This window comes from Temnothorax curvispinosus, unplaced genomic scaffold, assembly GCF_003070985.1.
Source record: "Temnothorax curvispinosus isolate PA1 unplaced genomic scaffold, ASM307098v1 QBEX01010358.1, whole genome shotgun sequence".
NCBI classification, from domain to species: domain Eukaryota; kingdom Metazoa; phylum Arthropoda; class Insecta; order Hymenoptera; family Formicidae; genus Temnothorax; species Temnothorax curvispinosus.
This window is the reverse complement of record NW_020220138.1, coordinates 84,927-110,858: the sequence shown is the minus strand read 5'-3', so window position 1 is coordinate 110,858 and position 25,932 is coordinate 84,927. Positions and strand designations below refer to the sequence as shown.

At 39.4% G+C, this 25,932-nt stretch overlaps 3 protein-coding genes across 15 annotated transcripts; 1 reads left to right on the top strand and 2 right to left on the bottom strand.

Annotated features, from left to right (window-relative positions):
• LOC112460156 (alpha-1,6-mannosyl-glycoprotein 2-beta-N-acetylglucosaminyltransferase) lies at positions 1-21,122 on the top strand. Of its 10 annotated transcripts, XM_025024708.1 has the most exons (11): positions 1-262; positions 7,710-7,938; positions 9,862-9,910; positions 13,289-13,318; positions 15,392-15,472; positions 16,158-16,341; positions 16,686-17,108; positions 17,206-17,515; positions 18,066-18,398; positions 19,228-19,478; positions 19,628-21,122. In XM_025024708.1, exons 4-11 carry the CDS (start codon positions 13,312-13,314, stop codon positions 19,854-19,856), a joined length of 1,818 nt encoding a protein of 605 aa, XP_024880476.1. In that variant the 5' UTR covers positions 1-262; positions 7,710-7,938; positions 9,862-9,910; positions 13,289-13,311; the 3' UTR covers positions 19,857-21,122. The 10 variants fall into 10 exon arrangements, with proteins under 10 accessions (XP_024880476.1, XP_024880474.1, XP_024880478.1 ...); XM_025024706.1 differs by lacking the exon at positions 7,710-7,938; XM_025024710.1 differs by lacking the exon at positions 7,710-7,938 and having other exon boundaries at positions 13,235-13,318.
• A 153-nt stretch (positions 21,123-21,275) lies between these two features.
• On the bottom strand, positions 21,276-23,198 carry LOC112460160 (protein D2-like). The gene is made up of 5 exons (XM_025024720.1): positions 23,106-23,198; positions 22,882-22,991; positions 22,320-22,440; positions 21,648-21,861; positions 21,276-21,570 (listed from the first exon to the last, which is right to left on the bottom strand). The coding sequence occupies exons 1-5, from the start codon at positions 23,122-23,124 to the stop codon at positions 21,432-21,434; spliced, it is 603 nt and encodes a 200-aa protein (XP_024880488.1). The 5' UTR covers positions 23,125-23,198; the 3' UTR covers positions 21,276-21,431.
• Positions 23,199-23,730: 532 nt separating this feature from the next.
• LOC112460144 (protein D2-like) lies at positions 23,731-25,555 on the bottom strand. 4 transcript variants are annotated; one of them, XM_025024677.1, is made up of 3 exons: positions 25,402-25,555; positions 24,676-24,909; positions 23,731-24,253 (listed from the first exon to the last, which is right to left on the bottom strand). In XM_025024677.1, the coding sequence occupies exons 2-3, from the start codon at positions 24,869-24,871 to the stop codon at positions 23,901-23,903; spliced, it is 549 nt and encodes a 182-aa protein (XP_024880445.1). In that variant the 5' UTR covers positions 24,872-24,909; positions 25,402-25,555; the 3' UTR covers positions 23,731-23,900. The 4 variants fall into 4 exon arrangements, with proteins under 4 accessions (XP_024880445.1, XP_024880446.1, XP_024880444.1 ...); XM_025024678.1 differs by having other exon boundaries at positions 25,445-25,555; XM_025024676.1 differs by having other exon boundaries at positions 25,332-25,416.
• Positions 25,556-25,932: the final 377 nt, after the last annotated feature.

The following is a 25,932-nucleotide window of genomic DNA, read 5'->3' as shown; positions in this document are numbered from 1 at the left end:
CTGTGGCTCGCGTGCCGCGTGACGCGAGTGACGGCCGAGCGGAACGCGCGAACTCGCGCGCGTGAACTCCACGCAGTACGCCTTCGTGAGTCAGTCTCCGCGGACACGCTCCACGAGTGTACGCGCGCGCGGTGCGTCGTGCATGTGGCCGAGACGGCGACGACGACGTCCCTTGTCATCGGCGCCTCACGCCGCCGCTGCCGACCCGCCACCGGAGCGGAGCCTCCCCGGAAGCTGCGCCCGGAACGGCTCTCATCGACATGTGAGTACACAATCGGACCGTTTCTACCTAACGTCGTCCCTGGCCGTGTCCTACCGATCGATTCGCCGACGATCACGCTGCTCTCTTCCACACGGCCTCTTTCCGTTTTGCTTCGGTCCGGGTGGGATTCTTGTCTCGATGTGTTGTCCCGGTTCCCAATATTTTCCTTCACTCCCGCGAATGATCATTGGAGCGTTGAAGTACCTTTCGCAGTCATGTCCATGTTCCGAACCACGGGTGCCTCGTACGAACGTGGTATAGTTATTGTCGCATGTCGCGGCATTTAAAATCAAACAGACGTACATTAAGGAAATGAGAAAAAAAAATAAAGAATTGGATTGGTTTTCAGGGCAGAAAGTATTACTTATGTAATAATAATAGGAGCGTGTCTCGAGTATCGGAATCAATGTATCTGAATATATTTAAGGCCTGAAAGTAGAGGACGAATATGGGTTTCCGAACGTGGCCGGCACACGAGTGCTCGGCCATGAGGCGGCAACGCGTATAATTTTTATGCGTTGCGTGCTGCAAATAAATCGCAAAACTCGGAGAAACGAACTCGCTAAACGCGAGCGCGGACGCAACGATCTTTAACGTTACGTACAATTTCTGTGTTACGTGCCGCAAATAAGTTTTCAGAGGAACGAATTGCACAATCGCCAACATCGGCCTCTTAAACGTCCGCCGTGTCGTGCGAGCCTCGACTGACGATGACGGCTGAATTAGGACACAGTCTTGTTACGTGTTGCAAAAATAAATTTCAAGATTTAACAACTGAATTGTATTCAACGTCGAATGCGGGAACGTAATTACGGGGTTCTAAACGCGCGGTTCGTGCGACCCTCGACCGATGACGACACCGATTCCATTGGGAAAAGCGTGTCACAGGCAGTTATACCGCGATTTATTTGATAAACGTGAATATACAGGCATATGCAGCCTTCAAATACGACAGCTGATCGTCGCTGACTCCCAGAACCGAGTACTTATCGTCGCGTTTTTTATGCGTTACGAGGTGAAGCAGAATCACGCGCGATTACATCGCGTTCTCGGCTGGATGCTGATGGGTCACCCGATTCTCAACCGATGACGCGATCGGCACCGAACGTGTGACGATCGCGTCGCATCCAAGTCTCGGGAAACGAAAGTCGAATTATATTTGCTAAACGCGGAGTAAGCTGAACGCAATTGTCGCGTCACGTGTCGCGCGGAACGAAATCGAGCGTAGCGTTTAGCGTTAATTGCGGGCCACGCAATCGCGTATCTCTTGCCTTATCGCGCCATATACGGCCCGCATCGACAGGGTGGTCGGCGTGCGCCGACTGCAGTTTTGACAAGCAATACGTCGTCGTCGGCTCGTTCGATCGGCCTGTTCTGTAGGTCAATCGAAGGCGGAAGAGTCGATCTTTCCGCGTGAGCAGAAATACCTACGACGTCAAGAGTGATGCATTTTGTTGCGCGTGCACGCACGAGGAGACGCACGAGGAGCGGATCCGCGCCGCATTGTGTGCAGTGTCGCTCTGGGTGTTACGCTCCGGTACGGCGTGGACGATCGATATTGCTCTAACGCTGATAAGAAGGGTTTGTAACATATACGAGGGAGGGAGGGAGGGAGGGAGGAGGGCAAAGGAAAGAGATTGAAACCGAGTATAGTTTCGTCGAGCTCGGATTTCAGTGGCATGGACACGCGAGGAACTATGCCCGTGAAAGCCGAGACGCGACAGCCGCGATGTGAGGTCGCGTATCTGTTGCTTTCGAAAAGTCAACTTGCTGAAATGGTACCGTTTTCGTTTCTATTTCTGATAAGAGGCTTCGCGTTCTCACGCGATCGGATATTGGGATTTTTTTAACCCGGCGAATGTCGGCTTGGAATCGGTTTCATTTGCGTCGTTTAATTTTAATTCTTTCGCATCTTTTAGAGACAATTAACTGACAATGAGAAGAAAGATATGCAGGAAGTTTAGAGTTTACTAAAGATAAAATTACTGAATAATTCAACAGAGATATTTATATTCATTTACTAATTTCTTGATATACATAGGATGTCCCAATTCGCATAGCTTATCTACTTGATAAAGTAGATGCTACTTTTTGGTTTTTCCGATATTAATTTTAGGAGTACGTAGATAACAAAATCTTAAATTTATTTAATTTCAAGAGAAATTTTTTTGCGACAGGAGAATTTTCATGAATACTTGCAGTAAGATAATTTATGAACTTAGAAGATGTTTCAAGATATAGCTTTATCTTATTTTACAACATACTTAAACTTACCTGAAAGTAACCTTTGGCCTAAACCATTTTACCCTAAAAGAAAAAGGTTAAAGAGAGCTGAAAGTACTCAAGGTTTTTCAAGATATAGTCTTACTTTAGTTTCCTAAAGGTGGAAACCACACACAGGTTATCATGGGAAAATATTGATTTATTAAACATGAATTGTTAAGCTTGGATTCAACGTTGAAATAATTTTGGATAGAAAAGAATAGAATTCTTTCGAAGATAATGTATTCATACAATATTGTTCGTAATTTATAATTCATATAAAGTATTTATATAATATTGTTATGTTCTCAATTAAAGCTAGAGAAACGAAAGTCAATTTCTAATATAAATTGTCATTCACTGTAGGAGAGAATTGCGGTTTTTGGAATTTTGCCACCAATCGTAACAGCATGCCGAAAAGAAAACGATTTCAAATCGGTCGTTTCTCCGCAGACATTAGTTTAAAAATACGACAACTTGTTGAATTAATAAGCAATAGTCTCAAAAAATCAATAGAATATTTTTCAAAATATTTCTCTTCGTATCAATAAAGACACATTACGGTAAATGGTACGGCAAGAAATTGCTATTTCGCGGAACAAGATTGAAGTCTTCGTCAACATATAGGAACCTGCCAGACACGTTTATCCAAGCGAGATCGAGCGAAGCGCGCTTGTTAATATTTTTAGATTTTGATGGCGAATAGGCGAAGAAGGCGGAGTAGCGAGGCTAGAATTTATTGCGCAACTCTTCGCACGCGATCGATTAACGTCGATTTATGCCGTTGAAAATCGAACGCGGAAAATCATCACTATTCACGGAGACAAATAAATAACTGACATTTATAAGATTATGCATCATTTATCTTGTCGATGTGTATAAAATGATAAAATTGTGCATAAATACATTGCAAGTTTCTTAAATTAGTTTGACGCTTAAGAACTTTATCGTCTCAAAAATAAAACGAAACGTTAATGAACGGCATGTGGGCGAGAATGGAATCGTTAACATTCATTAGCACTGTACGATACAGCCACTTTCATTAACGCTTCTTTCAACACCTCATTTAAATTAGAAACTCCTTACAGTGCGAATATAAATGATATTTATTTAGAATATCTATGATAATAACCGCACTTGATGAACAAAGCGTTTCGTGTGGAAATTAAGATACTTTTTTTCCTAGCATAAACGTCAAAATAAAAAGTTATCGAGTTAAGAGCGATTAATAAAATAGAACTTTAGAGAATTAAGCTTTAAAAAAAAACGATAAAAAGTTGAATCAAGAGAAACAAATATTTTTCAGTTTATTCTTTAGCAAAATTTATTAAAATATACAGAGTAATATGTAATTAAAGGCTTAGCTGTAAAAATATTGAATTAAAAATGTATAAACTTTGAGCAAAATAGTGAATGAAACTTGGATAAAATACAATATTATTTCAGTTCTCGTAAGGAAAGACTATATATGCTGTTGGTAGAATGCGCCTGCTGGCAAACACTTTATACGTAGCTCCGCATTGTGTCGCATCGTTATCCAACATCCTGATTCTACCGCGGTGAATAAACCGCGCGGCGCTTCCCTTATTAATAGATTCTAAAAATTACTTTACTCTACGCTACGTTATTTTGTCACGCGATATATTATTTTGATATCGGCGTAACGTCATAATCGCAACGTCACACGAGTCGAAAATTATTTAATATCACATTTTCGATTTTTACATTTTCCCTCTCGTCGTTTTTCCTCCATAGCAAAGCGAGCGTCGTATCTATATTCCGAGAGCATGAATAATCAATTATGACGTTGGAAATTATTCCGTTGATCGTACATAATGATACGTAATAGAAATCGATGTTACAAGTCACGATACTCCGGTTACATCACCGCATATAATTACGACGCATTGCGCGCACTAGAGCAGGTCTCGCGCTCGTCACGGATTGTTCCTTTTCTCCGCTGCCAGTGCCGGTTTTTCACGGTCGGGGAATATCCGTCCTTGCGCTTTTCGATTTGCATGCACTCTCGGCGGGAGCATGATACATTGACGGCAGTTTCCGAGAATCGTAAGATATGCGAAAAGCCGGAAAGTGCGGTATAACAAGGAACGAGCGGATGGATATTTTGTTTCTTTCGGTCCTCGATCGCTGGCGGCCGTTTTCTCGCTCGGTATCGCTAATACCGCAATCTTGTCCTGCCGTTAACCGCATCGTGCGTGTAACTTCCGGTCCCATGCGACGATGAGGCTGAGAAACTAATTATTTGTTTGCGTCGATCTGGATGCCGGTCTGGGTCCGGTCGGGGGAAAAAAAACACACGATACGAGTTTTATAACCAGCTGCCGTTGCCGGTCGGTCGTTTCCTACGAGATTTCTGCGCCGAGATAACTGCAACTGCAACCCAGTGCTACTCTTCAACTACGATTATACTTCGATTTACTTCACTTAAGTTTGATTACTTCGATTAACTTCGACTGCTTTTCCTATTTAAGAGCTCACTAATAGCCCTTCGGAATATTTCATGAAACTTTGACTTTATATACTTTTTGATTTAAGGTATCATCTTTAGACTTTTATTTATATATTCTTATTTGTTAAGAAACTAATTATAATTAATATTAATCAGAATTTTGATTCAGTCAGTTATTTAATCTGCGAACGTTTTATTGTTAACAATGATGTGTTTTTAGTGAAAAGAATATGTTCTGAAAATATTTAATATTCCGACTTTTAAATACTCTGTAATTTTTAGATGATTAATATGTAACACCAAATATTTTCAGAGAAAATTACTTAGAGCCGAGAATAAATGTATAGCATTAATAAAACATTATGATGTTACATATTGCACGTGTGACTGTTATATAATATTATCTATGATTCAGGAAATGAAATTTTGATTTGTTATTCGGCAATCATGCACACACGTGGCCAATATCGCGATAAACGTGGCGTGGAAGCGAACGTCAGGAATGTCATTAAGCCGAGATTTTCTGGTAATATGGCGGGTGGGCGGTAACCACGCAGCGTGCGATAATGATTTGTATACACGGCATTCCTGCCCCTCTTTTCCATAGAGATAAATAATCCACGGGAGTAAAGGGCGATGATCGATGATCCTCGGGCGAGACATCGCGATTCTACGGTCTCGTCTCGAAAGAGCGAGGAAAATCTCGTAGTCTCAATCCGCGATTGAGAAACTCATTAGAAAATAGCATTTTTTTCGTCGAGACCAGATCTTATGCACTCTCGACGCGAATGTCATCGAATATCATCGAATGCAATCTCATTTATCCGGTGTATCTACACATGCGCGCGCATACGCAGCACGAAACATCGGCAGCGTCTTGTAACCGAAACGTGTGTAACGATTTTTCACAGATAGCACGCCTGGGATGCGGTAAATGACGGTAAAACACTTGACGGGAATACGAGTGTCGGTGGTATTGTTGGATGTGTGTATCCTTGTCTGCATTTTCTTTTGAATGCGAACGGTTTCTTTAAACAACGCTTAGTGATCCTTCTTTAGCACACAACAAATGGAGTAATTAATCGTGGCATATTTCTTCAAAATTCACTTTATTCTTATCATACTGTTACAGGTTTTGTTGGATGCACGATCAATGAACCGTGTATGTCTAATATACTCTTTTTCTTTAGACCTAGAGAGAAGAAATGAAATAATTTGTGATAATATTTCCGTGTAAAAAATTTCGTAATTTATGAGATAGAATCGGCGTTATCGAAGTGTTGGTATCCTAGTTGTTTGAAAAAGAATCTTATTCCCCTTAACATTAGTAAATGTTTTATTCAACGATACTTATCGATCCTTCTTTAGCACACAATAAGCGGAGTAAGCTTCAATTGGTCGTAAAACGGTGACATATCTCTTCAGAATTCATTTTATTCTATTATACTGTTACGGGTATTTTATTGAACGTACGACCAATGAATCGTGATGTATGTCTGATATACTCTTTTTCTCGAAATCTATAAGGGAGAGGAAATAAAATAATTTATGATAATTTTGCCGTGCGAATAATTTCGTAATTTGTAAGATAGAATTGAGTTTACGAGATATCGATATCTCAGATATTTAAAAAAAGATCTTATTTTTAAATATTAGTAGTAAATGTTTTACTAGTAAATATTTTACTAGTAATTTTTTTACTCGACGACGCTTATCAATTTTTTTCAGCGCGTGATAAGTGGGTCAAACTCTAATTGATTGTAAAACGTGCGGCATATCTCGTCAAAATATATTTCACATCTATTGTATTGTTACGGTTATTTTATCAAGTGTATATCATATTTCTGATCTCTGCCAAGTGTGATAATGTTTTATCTCAGTTGCCTGAATCCTCGCGATATGATATGGAAACGTTTCAGTAACGTGGATATACAGATCTCCGGTAATATTACATGGAGTGACTTGAGAGAGTGAATCACTTACTATATAAACGTCTATATAAGCATAGGCTATATCTGTGAAACATGATATTACGCAAGTTCTCTTGGAGTTTCGTGATCGCGAATTAGTGTGAAAAGTGAGATTTTTCTGGTGGAAACCACGAGAGAGAAAGTTAAAAACTCTCCATGATTTGCAAGAATGGCCGAATTGCCAAAAAAAGTTGTTGGTGCCTCAAAACCTCATAGAGTTATCCGGTTCTTGCGATTTAACGTAACGTGTAAAGTCGAGCGAAAAAATAATTACGGCAGTTATGAGACACGTGTTTATAATTCTGCGAAATAATATACGATGAAAAAACCTTGCGTCGCACCCATTCGGCACTATTTAACATAGATTAAAATTCCATATTTCATATAGATCACATATTTGCGCAGCCTAGTTCTTTTAATTTGTGCAAATGTTGTTAATGTTAAGAACACTTGTAACGAGTCGCGTAATGCGATTATTCCTTCCTCGTCGCAATATCCATCGAGGAAATGATTAAGTGATTATGAGAATGTCGGATTGTAAAAAAAAAGAGACGCCGCATACCTTACGTTTACTGATATACCGGTGAATCGATATTCAGGGACACCGCGGCAATATTACCGCATAGAGTATAACCGCACACACGAGCCCACACGTGCACCTACGAACGCACACGTATGCTTCGCGTATAGTGGAGGCACATATCGATGAACACCTATTACCTCTTCCCTTATGTGTACACGACAGCATACACGCCTCGCCGATATATGCGTACACATGACGATCCGTTGCATTATTCACCGGCGACCAACAGTACCGACGCCATGCGCGGCGCGATAACAACTATAGCATCTTCTCCGAGAAACGCAGAAATAGACGGTGCACCCGTCCGTCAAAAGCGTTCGAGCGAGGGACGCATCCACGAATAAGAAAGGACTCAAATTTCCGGTCGTCGTCTCGATCAGCACATGCAATGGTACGTTCACAATCTCATTACTATACCGCGCGTCCGTAATTAAACCGCGTTCGGCAGGAATCGGTGGAAGACGACCTGAGAGAGAGATTCGCTCTCTGCGCTTCTTCCTTTGTCCGCATATTTGGAGCATTCCTACGTCTTCGATCTGCGAGTTGCTTATCTGATTTAGAATTTTTCTCTTAAAGAAATTTAATTATATCTTTTTCAGAGTCTTTCATTTTTCTGTCATATATTTGTAGTAAGATAAAGTACTTTGAATTTTACATGAAAAGGAAATGTGTGAACAAAGTCACGGTCAAGTTCGGCATTCACTATAAGAAAATTCAAAACAAGGTTGAACTAATCTATCTTCCATTTCAATTGATTCGCGTCCACGATTTAACGAAAACAATTTTCTGGCTAATATTGCTGCAATGCACTTATTTTAATTCTACACAGCTAATTGTTTAAAAACTTACTAAGTGTTTTTCTTATTTTTCTACGAATTTAATAGGTATATTTGTAAAAATATTTTCTGGAAAGACCATGAGAAAACATTTCAGCAAAATTCTCTTATAATAATATGTGCGATAATATAAATGGAGGTTACTTAAAGATAACGAACATTATTCTCAAAAAATGAGTCACAAGTTGACTCATAATGAAAGATAAAGATATTTTACTAAAATTATTTTAATTATTCTTTTAGAAGGATATGAACAAAATTTCAGCAAAAATATAAGCGTTATAATGTGTAGTTAAGTACTTAAATAGAAAGCAATTTTATTACACACATATATATATATATATGTAATAACACGTTACCTATTTAAAAAGGAACTCATTCATGACCATTTGTACACACATAATGAAGGGATAAAAATATCTCTGCAGTGAGATAATGAAACAGAAGTTTCAGCACAATCTTTTACTTTGCTCCATATGTTGCAAGATAAGCGAAAGGCAATTAATATAATTAATTACGTCACTTAACAAAATTGGGGCATGTGGACATGCGATAATGTAATTTTGCTTATTCCCTCTTCCCTCCTCTCTACGATAATCCAGTGAGCAGCTGGGAAAAATTAATATGACAAGCTATTATGCGAGATAAAAACATTTCGAGTACTTTTCTTTCAATGGGCCACTTTGGGGGTCGAGAGTGCAGTGTGACATAATCAGGTTCATTCATAAGCCGCACTAATGCGTATTATACAGATACTGTTGCGTTTGTAAAGGCTGCAATCTAAAGACTCGTTTAAGCGGAACGGTATCGGATCGATATCGTAAGGCCAGCTCGTATGCAGCTCGTAACATAGTTTTAATTTCACATCTGTCCGTATCGTATTATATACACAACGCTATACATTTTCCACTTAAGTGTAATGTGCGACATTGATATATCTTCCTAGAATGAATAGATACGCATTTCAATCGCGATAACGAGATCGATAATTTAATTTTCCTATTAATTTCTATATAGACTTATTATTCAGATCCATTTTTTAGATAAATCGGTTGATATGAGTACAAATACAATTTGAAGATAAGTCAATTTTGTTTTTCTCTTCTTTCTTATCTTTTGTCTTATTTTTCTGAAATAGATGTACTAATTATAATTCTACAAATATATAATTTGTTACATAAGTTGTAAAGCATAATTAAGTAATAAATAATTATCAGTTCATTATCGTTATATTGTCGTTGCGCAGTTTTTTTTACCATATATTATACCTGCGCAACGATAACCTGATAACAATGACGAGAATATTGTTAAGGTTACACTGTTACACAGAATAGGAGTACAGAAACCGTTCTTTTATTTCGCGAACTCTACGTACGTCAGTCTCAAAGATTTTGTTAGAAGCAAATGTGGTTATACAATACGTATTTTTTGTTTGAATATATCCGTTGGAGTACATTTTATACGTTATTATATTCCAGATTTTGTGAAAATGAAGGACCGGACGATGCTTCATTCTTCTTCACCGAGGTAATTGATAATATTATTCACAAGTCTGTCAAGCACGATAACTGTTATTTTTTAGCGATATCATTTATCTTTCGATAAGTAGCGGAGTATCAGTATTTGGCGATACAATACGATTGTTTTGTTTAGTCGATTCTTGTTTTACCTTTTCTCCGTTCTCTTTGCCTTCTCTCCGTATTACAAGTTTTCTTTCGAAAAAGGAAACGAACGGGAAAATTTTGAAGACAGGTGAAAAGATGTATGACTGGAATTTATAAATTTAATAGAACTGATAATATGTGGCTTGCGAAATATCGGCATATTGCAATTACTCGTGATAGCAATTCTTCAATCTTTTAAATGTAGAAGAAACGACGCGTTTGTGAATACGTGTTTTTAAAAAACATTCATGCATTTTCTAAAGAAAGTAAAGGCAGTATGACATTGGCGCACCTCATATGTTGCGTAATTACTGATGCAGTATCGTATGATCGACGTGGTACATCGATTTCAGCAGAAATCTCGAAACCGGTCTTTTCAAACCGCTTATCACATTCGACCGAAATGTCAAACGATATCTGATAGAATCGCGAGACGGGCTTGTTCGAGCAGAACGAGCAGGTCGAGGGAATTCGGCGTTGAACGAGTGCCAGAAAAGCGAGGTGGATCGAAGATATCCGCGAGCGAAATTCAACGATCGCACGTGCGAGCAACGACGCGCGGAACGATGTCTTGCACATAGCCGCGAGTCTTTTTATTGTCACCGCGAGATAAATATAACGACTAAATCAGAGAGAGGGAGAAAAGGAGATAGCGCGTGGAATTTCACGCGAAAGCTGTAAGTTATTCGTTCGGAGCTCACCATCGGACTAGTTCTCTTCCCACACGAAATCTCGAGCCCCCCTCTCTCTCTCTCTCTCTCTCTCGCTTTTTATCGATCTCGTCGCTCGTCGAACGTTTATTTTCACATATGTATGTAAACGAATGCACCTTTAATTTTATCCGCGACGCGATATCTACAGCTGAAGTTCGCGCGGAAGAAAAGATTACCCCTTTTCCGGTATTGATAAATGATTGAGAGAAGATGCCGAAGAAATAATTGGCGAATTATCGGATCCAATTAAATATAGAAGCGTTAATCGAGACGTTTCGATGGCTCTCTTCATTTCAATTTTTTTTGCATTTTATGCCTTAAATCTTTACCTCGTATATTATTCAAATGAAGAACGCTACGCTGGGTGAGGTATATATCATGCCTCATCACGAATTTTTTAATCATATAATTTAATTAATTTAGTTAGGTGGTCTATAAAAATGCATTAGATTGCAATTTATATCTTTGAATCCTTATGCTACTATTTTATTTTAAATTGTCCGAAAAAATTGCATCGACTTTCAAGATATCATTATATTATGTACGTTTTAATCCACCTGATTTCCTATCACGGTCTTTTATCGTTTTTACATAATTTGAATTTTACTCAATTTCCTTGAAACTTCTTACATTTCCTAAAGATAAACTTTTCGAGGCGTGACACGAATCTTTTACACTCAATCCAATATTATTATTATAGGTAATCTCGATAAAAGTCTGAAAGATAGTATGTAATTTCTCATATGATTCAAAATAATAGGTATACGTATATATGTACAATGAAAAAAGATTATACTGCGGTAATAGAGAGATAGTATCGTCATTCTGCCTTCGCTTTAAAGGTGAATCGAGCGTTGACGTATTATCATAAACATCTCAGCACGCGGAAGTCGCGCGTTTATCTTCAGCCGCGGAGTACCGTCATTGCGTTATAAACTCTTTATGCAAACGCGCGCAGTGCATGCCACACTTCGTGATGGCTCGATTGAGAAGGGTGTACCTGATAAAACGTTACGCAAGTTTCTTATCTGCGACTGGTATCTGCGCTATTGTCGCGCTAGTTGACAATAAGCAGTAGCGATGTGACAATTTGACGATGTTCACGCACGTTATATTTTGCCTGCAGGCAGGCCAATCGGTGATAATTGCTATCTCGAGTGATGCCAGTAATGTAGTGTCGGTTAGTAACAATTAAACCGTAGCATGCGGTCGTACAAATCCTTGTGCCATGATTTTATTTTTAAGCCAGAAAGTTCCGACTTTTTGAAGAAATGCAAGAACAATATATTTTTTTTATGTAGGTACATTTTAATCCGCACACAATTACGCTTTCGTAAATCCAGAATCTTTCATTATCTTGTACACAAGTTGAAGACACAAGTTTCTCGGAATTTCTCTTAGATTTTACAGTGCTGAACTTTTCGAGGTGCAAATTTTCCAGTTAATCTAATATTACTATTTCTGATAAAGAGTTAAAAAAAGAGGAAATTTTTCATATAGTGCAAAGTATTAATGATATATGTATACATATATCCTTAATTGAAAAATATGCTGATAGATAAACCCGAGTGAAAAAGAACGTGTTTCTGTATCTTGTCGTATTTAAACATTTTTACTATGAGAGTGTTATATTCTTGGCGAAGCTATAGTTAGAACGTTTCGAAAATTTAGTGCAAATAACAGTTTCGATCCAATATATACATAAGCGATCTACGAAAACTTGCATAAATGTAGTTTACGAAAGAAAAACGCTGATTTTATACGGGGTATACACCGAAAGGTAAAATCAACCAACGAGGAGATGATGGAGGATAGAGTGAAGGTTTTAATTGCGGTCCGGTAAATAAAACATTCCAGAGGGCACGTATTATGGAACTTTTCGGAATGAATTCCGATCGAAATTATTCCGTTTTCCCTAGAAAAGACAATAGGAATCTAAGAATTAACTGAACAATTCCGATCGGAATCCATTCCGAAAAGTTTCATAATACGTGCCCTCCTCTGTTTGCAGCAATTTTTATTACCATACAAGCCAATTATAGAGACTGAAATTATAATTTTTAGAAACTACGTAATTCTCTTTGTGAAGCGGAATAACAATCGCGTTGAATGCCGGATCTTCTCCTTTGTTATCGATGCATTATATAAAAGTTCAAAATGTCGCGGAGCTTTTGCGTTTCAAACGTATCACAGCAGAATCTCTGACAATATCATTGCACATTCCTGCACAATCCGTTGTCGCGTGTTGTTACATTTACATGAAATACGAAGTACTTTGCGTTTTAACGTACACTTTGAACTTTTCTCTCGAGCAATGTCGAGGTAACTATCGTGATAAAAGTGATATAAGGAGTTGGGATAATATTATCTATAGTTCCATTTTTATTTTGCTCAAAAAGTAATTGACGTGTTTCATCTTTTTGACAACGGACCTTGTTTTGATACGCTCGTGTAATTTGAAATTGTTTGTGTAGCCCTGCGAGTTTTTCGACACGACTCGCTAAGACTCTACGTGAAATTTGTTTCAGGACGATCTCCTAGGAATGACACTATGAAAGGTGAGTGAACAAATAGCCTAAGGCCAAAAGGATGTTATATAGGATACTATATTTAAAATAAAAACTGTTTTTTCGGAAACCATTAGTGATATAAAATTCCTTTTTCGTGTTTTAAGATTTCTTGAAATCTTTTATAAGTAAGATATTGTTATCGGATTTTTTTAATAGAAAAATAGGACAATTAAATCTGACATTTTGTTGGAAATTTTAGATAATACTGTAGATAGAATATCATGTAAAATATTTTCTTTTGACCTCACCTTGATATTTTTGCACGTAAAATGATAAGTTAATGTATGTGAAATACAATTACATTAAAGAAAAACGTTCGGTTCCATTTAATTCGGCGTTATTTAAGTTGTACAATTATTAAAGTGGAAACCCTTGTTAATATAAATTAAGTTTAAGTCGTAATAAATTTTTAATATATTTTAAATTTGGACTTAAGTTCGTGGACTTAAATTTAGCCGATATGAAATTGTCAAAATTATTTTAAAACTTTCTTTTACAACGACAAGCACAAAGCAGTTCTGAAAATGACATTCTGTTTATAGTATTTGTCGAACCACGCTATAGAAACGGCGGGTTAAAGAATTGAAAGGTATATTGCGTTTTACTTGGATCCAACGTCTCGCTTACTATATATAACAGGCTTCAATTTTAAAATACCAAGAAGGGGATTTTATTTCTAACATCCTATTTTCCAGAAAACAGCTTGCGATACTTTTATATCATCACCCTGCGTAAAAGTGACATGAAAAGACGCGTTCACTCGACAAGTGTTCGCGTCAAACCGATATACATGTCTCCCGTCATGTAAAATGAGATGATGTATACCGTGACAACGTTACGTATGATAATGCACAGTCGAGTTACATAAAAATTCGTTATATAAACTCGACGATGTTTGCGTTCGTCGAATATTTGAGAAATAGCGGCACGATTTGCAATTCTCCGTTTACCTAGCGCGATGCACGTGTACGTTACTCCTGATATTCCTGTTTTAATTTTGTATGTACGCGTATCTCACAGATGTAAAATCGGGCTCCAGGCGACGTGATCGTTTGCCAGCTAAATATTCGACGAATGCAAATACGAGTTTTGGTTGCATACGCATAGGGCATTATCATGTCGGCCTTTTTTCAAGTCACTCAACCTAAAGTAAAGAAAATAATATATTACGGGTCATGATCATATATAATCAATATCCGATTTCGTTCCGGAGCCGGTCTTTTATTCCGTGTCCGACGCGATCTGGAAATTGGTCCGTTACGACTCCCTTCAGTCCCGTGTATATTCGTTCGTCGTCTCCGTGGTTATGCATCAAAACGACACAGGAATATTAATTCTTTTCTCCCGGAATAAAAATTATTCAAAATATCTTTAATATTACTTTTTTAATGAGGCCCAGACTGTTTCAACATTATATGCCCCGTTTTCTGCCATGTTTTGATTATTATATTGACGCTGCTAACAGGATGGTTCTTCTTGAACTGTGTAGATGTTAATAATCGCACAAAGCATTGACAAAGCGTGTTGGCTCATATTTTTTTCAATGGTCACATCGAAGAGATGTTATATATTGCCAGTCAGTCGATTAAGTTGCTTATTTTTTAATTTTTATGTTAAATTGCCAATTATATCGTCAGTTAAAATCTTTGATTTTGCAAAAAATATGTCCGCGAACGGATTTATTGACTTTGCTGGCTATAAACAAAGCAAAATGCGACTATTCACGTTTACCTAATCCACTTTCATGGGAAAGCTGGAAATACATTTTACGATCCGCCTAGAAACATTAAAATAGTGGTTACTTTCCGCCCGCTGTACCGGTTAAAAAGCATCAATTTTCTTCCCTAGGGAGGAAAGTAAGCCCTAGCGTGAAATTGGCCACTTTCGCCCCTCTCTACAGGCATGGAAAGTCGAACTTTCCGTGGAGGTGTTGTGAAAAATATATTGTTTATCATGAAATTAAAGGAGAACTTTACTCCATACAGTTAGCACGATACGTTCTACTTCTGTACGCTGTCGTACATGTACGCATGTTTACTGGTCAATTATCTATATGCGCAGGAAAAGCTCACGACTCGACCATACAAGGTTTTGCGAAGCAGTACCCCGGCTGTACACTATATACCAGGAAAAAGTCGGGAGGTAGGTTTATAATGGTGCTATATACAACATTCATGTTATAAAGCATAATTCAGATATGCAGTGTCTCTTTACGTTTTCTCGCTACGTGAAAGTAATTTTTTCCTTTATTTTAATTAGGAGTGTTGTAATTATTTTAATTATTTTAATTTGAGGATAATTGAGAGGATTTAATTATTTTAATTATTTTAATTTGAGTTACGATAGAACTCAGTTGATTTGATAGACCTCAGATGTCTGTACGATTTATCTTTCCATTAAATTGACTTCTTCCGTAACGGTAAAAGAGCTCTTAGAGCCATGGCACATAGAAAAACTTAAGATTGTTCCATTAGTGATGCTAATTAACAAATTGCCAGTCTAGCTACGATTTTCCGCTGGATTCGATGGGCGGAAAATACAAATGAGTTGCACTTATTTTCGCAGTCATGAAACTTTTTGTACTACTTAACATTATCATAAAACTTACTAAAAAAGCAGTCTGGCTGATCGAGGTATGGAAAGTGAGTCTGGCCATTTTTCGATAAATCCGTCGAATGAAAAATCAGGTCGATTTCCGGAATACGTTGCACTTATTTTCGCATTAACGAAATTTATTATACTAACTAATATTATATAAATTGGGTTGAAGTACCGAAAATGCATTATACGTTTAATGAAAGATTTAACGAAAGGTATGTTCATTTAGGAACGGCGGTCGCTGGGGGATCGAGATCAGGTCGTGGAATTTTATTGAGGACCCTCGTGTTTGTTTTCCTGGCTACGTTCCTCTGGCTTCAGCTTCACGTGATCAGTTTGACGGGTCGAGATGATTCCGGACAATCGTCAACGAACGAGACGCTTTTCTCCCTCGTGCCTCAAGAGTTGCACAGGTAATCTTGCAAGTTCCGTAGAATTATCTTTAATGCCGTTATCAACATTTATAGTATAAATATTGTTATTGATATGTGACATGCGCGAGCTTAATTGAAAAAATATATATAAAGTATAGGTTGTGTTATATGTTGTATAATTTTTTATTTTTTAGTTTTATATATATCTGATATTACTTTCTTTAAAAAATTACATTAAACAAATCTGTTTTTTTTTTATAAGGTGTTACTATTATTCGTAAATTACCTCTTTTAAGGGAAAGTTTTTAATTGCTGAAAATAACGTTAATAATTACCTCGATAATTATTTCATTTTCTGCCAACATTCGGTCTTTTGTTTTCAGATTTTTAAAGGAGGGACGTAACGCATCGACAAGCCTGGTGAATTCTAGCTCGGGAGCCCTCACGGACTTAGAGATTACGGAAATCCGTCATAAAATCGAGCGGGCGAATGCGGAGCAAAAAGTATACAACGAGGAGGCGTTCGGGCCGTTGGCCAACGACGCTCCAATTATAGTTATCCAAGTGCACACGCGGCTCACTTATCTGCGCCACCTTATCGTCTCACTGGCGCAAGCTAAGGACATCGAGCAGGCTTTACTCGTATTTAGCCACGACATTTGGCACCCGGATATCAACTACCTCGTTCAAAGCGTCGACTTTTGCCGGGTCATGCAGATCTTCTATCCGCACAGCATACAGACTCATCCCCATACATTTCCCGGCGAAGGACCCAACGACTGTCCGCGAAATATTCGCAAAGAACAGTAAGTCGAGAACATTGTCTTCGCCATTTGCGAATCTATCGAACGACTACCCTTGAATTCGTTAAATTTAATTCTGCCTCTCTTTCGCGAATCGCAGGGCCTTAAATTTAAAATGCACCAACGCCAAACATCCGGACTTGTACGGCCACTACAGGGAGGCGAAGTTCACGCAGACCAAGCATCATTGGTGGTGGAAAGCGAACAGGGTGTTCGATCAACTTTCGGTGACGAGAAACCACACCGGGATGGTCCTCTTCCTCGAGGAGGACCATTACGTCGCCGAAGATTTCCTACACGTGCTCAGACTCATGGAGCGCACTTGCAAGCTCAGTTGCGAGAGATGCAACGTTCTGTCGTTGGGTACATATTTAAAGACGTACAACTATTTTACGGATTTTAGTCGTAAGGTGAGAACTTCTCCGTATCTTACCACACATTACACTCGTAATTTTGCTTTGCGCGATGTACCATGCACAGAGTAAGGACGGTACGAATATACCGGGCGGGCATATACGTTAACGAGAGCGGCACATTTACAGGCGATCGACAATGCGTAGACGAATCTGACGTTTGTTTAGCGACTCACACGCTATTTCATTTCTTCCATCATAATTAGGCGTATACGACAACGGCCGATTTTCTCACTGGCGCACGAGTACATTGTTGCTGAGCGCTTTTGTAGCGTGACCGAGTATCTGGCAAAATTAGCGCGAGCATTACCATCCCCGATGAAACGCGATCCCCCCTTCGCTTTCAAACAAGATATTTTTAATTTTTCTCACAGCGTATTTTTTTTTCTTTCTCTCCGATTTCGACACGCAGAGAGATCTCGGTAGGCGGAAATATCATGTCGTTGCGCACCGTTGCACGTTTACGACGTTAAACGTATCCGACCGTTATCATATGTTCACCATTAGTATGTCTGTGTCGATGTTTCACGCACGCCCGATCCGTTAGTTCCTCGGCGTCGATAGCGCTCTGCAGAAGGAGTTGCTCCGTGGATTAAAGCGGCAAGAGGTATCGGCGATGGCGCAGAGGCAGCAAATCGGCAACGGATTCGGCGGCATCGTCACCGTCCCCGGCGGTGGTGGCGACGGCGTCAATAACCCCGGTGTTAACGCCGCCGGAATCGGTAACAGGAGTACCGATGGTGGTGGCGGCGGCGGCGGCGGCAGAGGCATCGGCAGCGGCGGCGTGTCGTCTACCTACTATCAGAACGCGCGCACGATGCAAGCGGCGCCCGGGTGGGCCTTCCAACTTCTGCCCAGCCTCTACAACCATTATCAGAAGGTTCTCCGAACCCACGAATCCCGCCCGAGTAACAGCAACCAACCGCCTGCTCGTCATACTTTGGTTCTTTCTACTCGCCTGGCCTCGCACCATCTCTCCCTTTTCTTTCTTTTGCTTCGCCTTCCGCCGTATTAGGAAAGTGCAAGTAGTCAGCCTCCCTCCATCTTCCCCCTCGGTAAACTTTGTACATTGCCAAATTTTGCACGGCTCGCTTCCACCAGTTCGCATCGATCCAACCAGCAAAGGACGCATTGCCTGGCGATCGATTAGTGGCTCCGGCTGCTTGACGTTGAATTAGAGGACCGGAAAAAGCGCCCTTTTGTCTGTAGAAAGTAGCGAATTTTATCCGAACTTCATGAACGTAACATATCCATTCAATATTCAACACTAGCATGTTCTTACCATGCCAAATGCAATAGGTGGAACGCCCCTGTAGACGAATTTCCATTTCCTCCAAGCAGAATAGTGCACGCTCCGAGCATCCATCACCGTTACATGCACGATACAAAGTCATAATACAATCGGCCCGGTTGTTACCGTGAGCGTACGAAGTATCTTCGCATGCATGGCTGAAGTCACAAGCTGTCCCTTTGACAAGAATAACCGGCAATTCTGGATCCTCAAGTCCAGTGGAATGTAGCAAGAGACATTTGCGACTGAAATTCTGACTTTGTTTCAACTGTTCGCTTTAGTTATAGACACGTAGTCTGGATTAGAATTCCCTCATCAGTAGATTTTATGTGATGTAAGAGACACGAAGAAAAAGAAATCGCGAAGTTTTCTTTTCCATCGGTGCTCGATAACGATGATCTTCGTTCTGTTGGGACAGGCGGAAGTGACTCCGTGGATATCCAGCAAGCACAACATGGGCATGGCGTTCAATCGCGTCACGTGGAACAAGCTGCGAAAATGCGCGGCCCAGTTTTGCTCGTACGACGACTACAACTGGGACTGGAGTCTGCAGTATATCGCGCAAACGTGCGTACCGTCCAGTCGGGGCGCCGGGATAGCGCCTCGCGCTGAATCCGGATTGATCACGATGACGATGAGGGCTCCGAGAGTCTTCCATATCGGAGAATGGTGAGTATCAGCTCTTCGCTTATCTCATCATAAATGAGAATTAAGCTCGTGGCAACATCCTCCACGCATCTTCCTTCATTAAACCTTAATTTGCGAGCCCTAACGCGATATTAAGATTATTGCCGCTAATTCGATGTTTTCTTTTACAGTGGGGTGCATCACAAGAAGAATAACTGTGAATCAACGGCGGTGATAGCGAAGGTCCAGAACGTCTTGAATGCGGCGCGCAATCATCTCTTCCCCTCGCAATTAACGTTAACGATCGCCGGAACGGCGAAGAAGACGAAACTCCGAAAGGGCAATGGCGGATGGGGAGACGTTCGGGATCATCAGCTTTGCTGGAACATAACCATATATCCAGATCTGGTCTTGCCTTGAGAACTACAAACGATATTGATTATGATTGGTTCCAATACGATCGTGATACGAAGCGCCGATTAGTGAATAATAGTCAGGGTATCTATCGCGGCTATTCTATCACGGTAATCCAAGGATATTCCATTCGACGATATTGTTGTAATGGAATGTTTAAGGATGTCTAATAGGATGATGGATTACAGGAGAATCCCTCATCGTTCTACGAATCGGTTTCGAATTGCGCTGAACGTATTACCGTCGCTGCCAGTCATGATTAAAGGCGATTGTAAGACCGCTGTCACTGCCACGAACGGGAGATTTCTTGTGCATATAGAAATGACTTGTAGACGTTTCTTCGAGACAAAACGTAATATTGTATATGCAGTAGACGAGAGAAGACATCGGTCGACTCGACAGTGAGCTCAGATTGGTGCTATTCTGAAAAAAAATGCAGCTTTTTGTGATATATTTAGTTAACCAAAATTATGTGTATTATATTGATATAAAACAGTGAAAACACCGAAAGCATTGAGCAGGAGCCGCAAGTGAATTAGTGAAAAATATATTTCGCGAAAAAAGGTATTCGATTGAAGCGCGTTATTATAATATTGACGAGAAAATTTATAGAAAGATTTATTTATTCCATTTATTTGTTGCGCTGTCCATCAATATAGTGTGATAAAAGCGTTGGTAATATAAGACGTCGCGTTTCTTCAATTACGTTTTGAAGCGACGCGCTGCGCACTCGCTCGAAGGACGAGTATTCTCAAGGACTATGCGGGAGTATGAGAGACGGGTGCTCGATTAGATTGAAACATACATTATCAATATTCTAAAGACCTACGAGAAATGGCCAGCGAAAATGGCAACATGTACGTATTTAATTTCCATGTTGCTTTAAAGGCGATATATATATATATATAGAGGAAGGAAGGCTGCACCCTGTACTTCTGTAATGATGGAATTAACTTTCTGCTTCCCGCGGTTTAGCTTCTGCTCTTTTTAAGATATTACGCTCGACAAGGGGCGTTTATCAGGTTCGTAATCTCAATTACGAATTGCGCTCATCATATTCTAGTCAATGTGTATAACATAAGCCGCAGGTATTTAATAATCGATCGTAGAGAGTAAGCTCGTAAAAATTAAGAATTCACACGTACTACTAGTGATACGCCCTCAAAGGCGTAGTAACGTCATGTAACGACCTCGGGGATACGAACGTAATGAATGTCTCATGTACCTTTTATATTTATAACAATAAAACAACAGCAACGAAAATAAATAGAATCTGTTGAAAGCGGTCTCTATCTGCTGGTAAGTAATTATTTCATTTACTTCTGCTGTCTTTAATTATATTTTTTCAGAAATGCATAAAAAATATGATTTGCCAAAAGATTTCATAAAAATTAGATATAAATAATTATAATTTTATTTATGACTTTCTTGTATCAAATAATGACATAAATTTGCTCTTCGTATAATATAATTCCAATAGAATATACATATGCGAGTAGTAATGCAAGATTTTTAAAATTAGATATAAAATTTATGTTTGTATTTAGTTCTAAAAAGATTTAATGCGTATATACTGGTTAATTAAAGATTCAAACGCTTATGATAACCGGGCACATTGTCATCGTATTCCGCCACCATAAAGTTACCAGCGATCGGGCCCTCCAAGTTGTATTTTTCCGCAAACTTCTTTATGGAGAACCTCTTTCGTTGACTTCCGTCCCTATAATCAGATGATAAAACGTGCTATCAAATATCCGGCTGCACGATCCATGTTACGCCGTCAACGCATTCGCTCACCAAGTGCTCAATCTTCTTTCGTCGAAGGTGATTGCGCCCTGATTTTGTTTATAAATGAGAAACACGTAGCGGTGTTTGCCAGTGTTTTTCGGCGGCGCAGGACCGACGTATTCCGCCAGGACTTCGCCTTTAGCTATGTTCTCTTCCGGTATATTCCCAACGAGCCAGTGTCGGAATTCTCGATTGTATCCTCCCCTCCTCGGTACATCAGGATCTATAATAAGACACGTCCGCTAAGATATGCAAGAATTTTATTTAAAAAAAATATATATTTACCAAAATAACGAAATGATTGGAAACATACAAGTCAGAGACACACTAGTAACATGATTCTTAAATGTTTGCGTATTGCAACGATTCTCAAACGGCACAAACGTCCTGCATATTTTACATAAGTCTTAGCTTGACAATTAACATGCCAGACAATCTGCGCGTCGCCAAGTAATGGCGGTGGAGAAAACTGGTTTCCGAGAACGGTGAAAGTTGAAGTCATCGAGGATAGCGCGTCTTTATGCTTATTTGTCTGTCTCGCGGTTTACGAAACCCCCTCGCAGCAAGAAAGCAAGGCGATCTCTCATTTGAATTGCTTTTAATTTTTTACCTTGGAATCTATCCTTGCAAGTGCATTTGAATACTTTTACAATCAATTAATTCAAACGTTTCAAGTCTCACCCGTTAAGACGAGCGTGTATAGAACTCCGCCTTCGTGTTTATAGTGTATTTCTGGTATTTCATGAGTTTCAGTCGGCGTCAGTTCGGTTCCCAAATCGACTACCTTGTTGCCGTATTTTACCTACGTGATATAAAGTCATTTTCAGATAGATACATATTATGCTGTAAGATAGAACGATTAATCTATTAGTCCACTCATATCGATAACGAATCCATATTCGTAAGCATTTAGAAAAAAGTCTTGGTGTAAGAAATACTATAAGAAATACGTTAACATCTTAGTTATATAATAAAAATGTCAGAAAAATTTAAATGATACATTAGAAATCTCTAAATTTGATCATGAAGAGTTGATTACGATTTCAAGATAAGTTTTTAATCTTAGCCACTTAACTTTAAATGCCCAGTTTTAAAATATGTGAATAAATTTGCAGTTAATAAATAATAAAGTAATAAAATGAATAATTAAATTAACTAAGTTACTAAATTATAAAATAAAATAATAAATAACTTAGTCAGTTAAATTTTTGTTTTGCAAATATCCATTCTCGCTAATACATACCTCGATCTTCTCGATTGGTGCTTTGTCTATGATGTCGGGTTCGATTTTCGCCTTCTTGAATTCCGATTCCACATCGCCTAACGAAAAACCAACGACACAGAGAAGAATTCCTGAAGATACATATAAAAATCACCAAATATTACTCACTGAAACGCTAAGATGATTCTTATCAAACATCGCGAGTTTCTCTAAAATTAATATAAAGCAACAGAATCGAGACGAACCTGATACCAAATACTTCATTTTCGGTGACACTGTTTCCAGCAAGCTGCAACAGTGATATTAAGAAAACCGGTAAGAGACAGACCGTTTTATTGCTAGACGTATCCCCACCAACTTGTGTGTTAGAAGGCCGTTCCTGCCTTTCTCCAGTATCCGTGTGTTTATTGCTAACATATACAGCGTTTATGTGGTCAAGATTTTTCCTGAGAAAATTTGTTATATCACAGATCAAGATTAGTTCATACAATATGTACGAAGATATGAACATATAACAAGACGTAAACAGGAAAAAATTTGAACGCGAGTTTTCTTCGAGAAGATTTAAAGTAACTTTCATATCATATTTTTAACGTTGGTATAGAAGCTCTAAATACTAAATATTTTTTAGTATCTTCCGTTTATTTTCTTATTTTAGTATTATGTAAAATACTTTTATATATTAGACATTATATTAGACGTGTAGGTAATTATTTAGAATACGTTAGACACTGAGGATTTAAATTAGTAAGAGAAATATCGCAGGTGTTAATAAATTTTCTACCTCATATAATAAATAATAAAATTAGCGCGTGATCTGAAAAGTTTATGACAGATTTGATCTTGAATTTATAAGTAAATTACACTTGATTGGAGATAAGAAATCTATTTATTATTTTCTTAATTACAACAGATACAGGCCAAACACTATAATACAGTGGAACAGTATCATGCGTATTTATTCAACAAATAGTTGGATATACATCGCTAGGCGTAAACATGTGTACCATCGTAAATGTTATTGTATGCATTGTAAAAAATCAACCCTCGAGTTGCTTATAGAGAATCGGCACGTAGTCGTCGTACTCCGCCTGATACATGTTACCGGCAATCGGATCGCCGAGTTTGTATTTGGCAGCGAATTTCCTGATGGAGAACTTGCCGCGGTTGTCACCGCTTCGATTGGTCAAGCGTTTCTCGTCGAAAGTGAGCTTGCCAGGTTGTTTGTACAACAAAAATACGTATCGGTGAAGGCCTGTACCCTGCGGAGGTCCGGAACCGATGTACTGAGACAGAGTCTCTCCTTTAGACACATCCGATCCAGGAATATTGCCTACTAGCCAGTGATGCCATTCGCGGAATTTAGGATTCTGTCTGCTTGGAGCATCGGGATCTGTTTAAATACGAGAACAGGGTAGATAGAGCACAGAGCTGAACAACTTATCAAATTATAAATTTACCGGTGAAGAACTCAGAGCGAGAGTTGAACGAGAACTACTTTAAATACGTTATTTCTGTCAGAATAACTTCTTTCCTTCATAATTCCCTTAAAATAACAAATAATCACAAACCTCTTTCATTACTTATAAGTATTATAACTTATGGAAAGAAATCAGAGATCAAAATCAAAAGTTTTCCAGACTTTTGAATGTTTACAAACATAAAGAAAGATATTTCAAGCATAAATAACTTACACAACATCATAACTCAGGTATGATTGTAGCGTTAAAGCAAATCTTATTAAAAAAATGAAAAAAAATTGTAGATCACCCTCTCGCTCTGAAGTCTTTGATGAAAAACATATGAGTTACGGACCAGTCATGCACAAGGTGTAGAACGCATTTGCCTCTCCGTCCCACTGAACAGTGGGCTGATCCTTGACCAGTGTCGGAGTGAGCACCTTGCCAATCTCAACACCAAGATTATTGGGATAGGTAACGTTCAGGACGCTGGCGGGCACCTTGTCCACCACATCTGGAATAACTTCGTGGGTCTGCAGAGCCTGAGCCATGGATGACAGTAGACGTGTTCCCACCACTGATGCGATTCCTGCAAAATCCATTCATCCATTAGTTTATCAACCATCGTCAACGAGGAATCGAGGACACTTGGTGACACAGTGGGCAATGTTTACACGCAGTAACGCGCGTAAACGTGGTCCACTGCGCCATCAAATGCATCTTCGCCGGGATGCGAGCGGGAATCGAGGCGACGACGCGACGTCGAGCGGAATTGGAACGTCCAATCGGTCCAATTCAGTACCCAAACATAGGATCGCGGCGCGGATTTCGTGACGTAGCACCATTTTGCCAACGATTCGCGAGCGAGTGACGGGAACCTCGTCTCGCTCTCGCGTGGCCTCGATTCCCGGCCGCGTAAACCGGCTGCGTCGCACGCGCGCGCGCGTTGTAAATTGCGATCAACTAATCACAACTAATCGTAAGATTAATCGCGATAGTCTGCGACATTACTCGGGACGAGAAGGCACACGGACATGACCGGTACGCGCGCTCGCCGGTACACAATTCAGGCAAAACGTACGGAAGACGAACTAGCCGGTGGAATGTGCTGGAGTCACGATTACCCCTCTCGTCGTCCTCGCCGATGATAGCGATTTATGTAACCGCTCGTTATCGGCCGCCGATTATCCGCCAGCCAGTGACTTTCCGCGTGACTCGAGAAAAACGATACAATATTTGCAATAAACGCACTTCTTTTTATTGATTTTAGGTTTCTAATACACCCAGTACACGTGACTCGAATTAGCTTCTCTGCGGACAGCGATGAAAGAAAAGAAAGAAATGAAATGAGTCGATAACGAGAGAGATCTGCGATCTGCCGATCGCGATAAACAGTAGAATATCGGTTGGAACGAAGGCTCTTATTTTGAAACCGTCGATCGCGAGTATATTCTCCACGAATTCGTCCTCTAGATTTGTATGAGCTTAAAAGGGAAAGGGGATCTCTTGTTAATCGAGATTCGACAATGATTCTTGAAAGAGAATATTGATGTACTTGTGCTTGGAACGAGAGATTGAGATTTTCGAGCAATTCGCGATCGGAGAGGCGATT

Bases quoted from the DNA above. Each gene is read 5' to 3' on its own strand.
- LOC112460156 (XM_025024711.1), top strand. The intron at 16,342-16,685 runs GTAATCTTGCAA...TTTTGTTTTCAG, and splicing joins GTGCCTCAAGAGTTGCACAG to ATTTTTAAAGGAGGGACGTA. The intron at 17,516-18,065 runs GTGAGAACTTCT...CCGATCCGTTAG, and splicing joins TTACGGATTTTAGTCGTAAG to TTCCTCGGCGTCGATAGCGC.
- LOC112460160 (XM_025024720.1), bottom strand. The intron at 21,862-22,319 runs GTGAGACTTGAA...GTCTTATTATAG, and splicing joins ATACACGCTCGTCTTAACGG to ATCCTGATGTACCGAGGAGG. The intron at 21,571-21,647 runs GTGAGCGAATGC...ATCTGATTATAG, and splicing joins GAAAGAAGATTGAGCACTTG to GGACGGAAGTCAACGAAAGA.
- LOC112460144 (XM_025024675.1), bottom strand. From the start codon at position 25,165: ATGGTGCTACGTCACGAAATCCGCGCCGCGATCCTATGTTTGG. The intron at 24,910-25,122 runs GTACTGAATTGG...TGGATTTTGCAG, and splicing joins CGCCGCGATCCTATGTTTGG to GAATCGCATCAGTGGTGGGA. The intron at 24,254-24,675 runs GTCCGTAACTCA...GTATTTAAACAG, and splicing joins CTACACCTTGTGCATGACTG to ATCCCGATGCTCCAAGCAGA.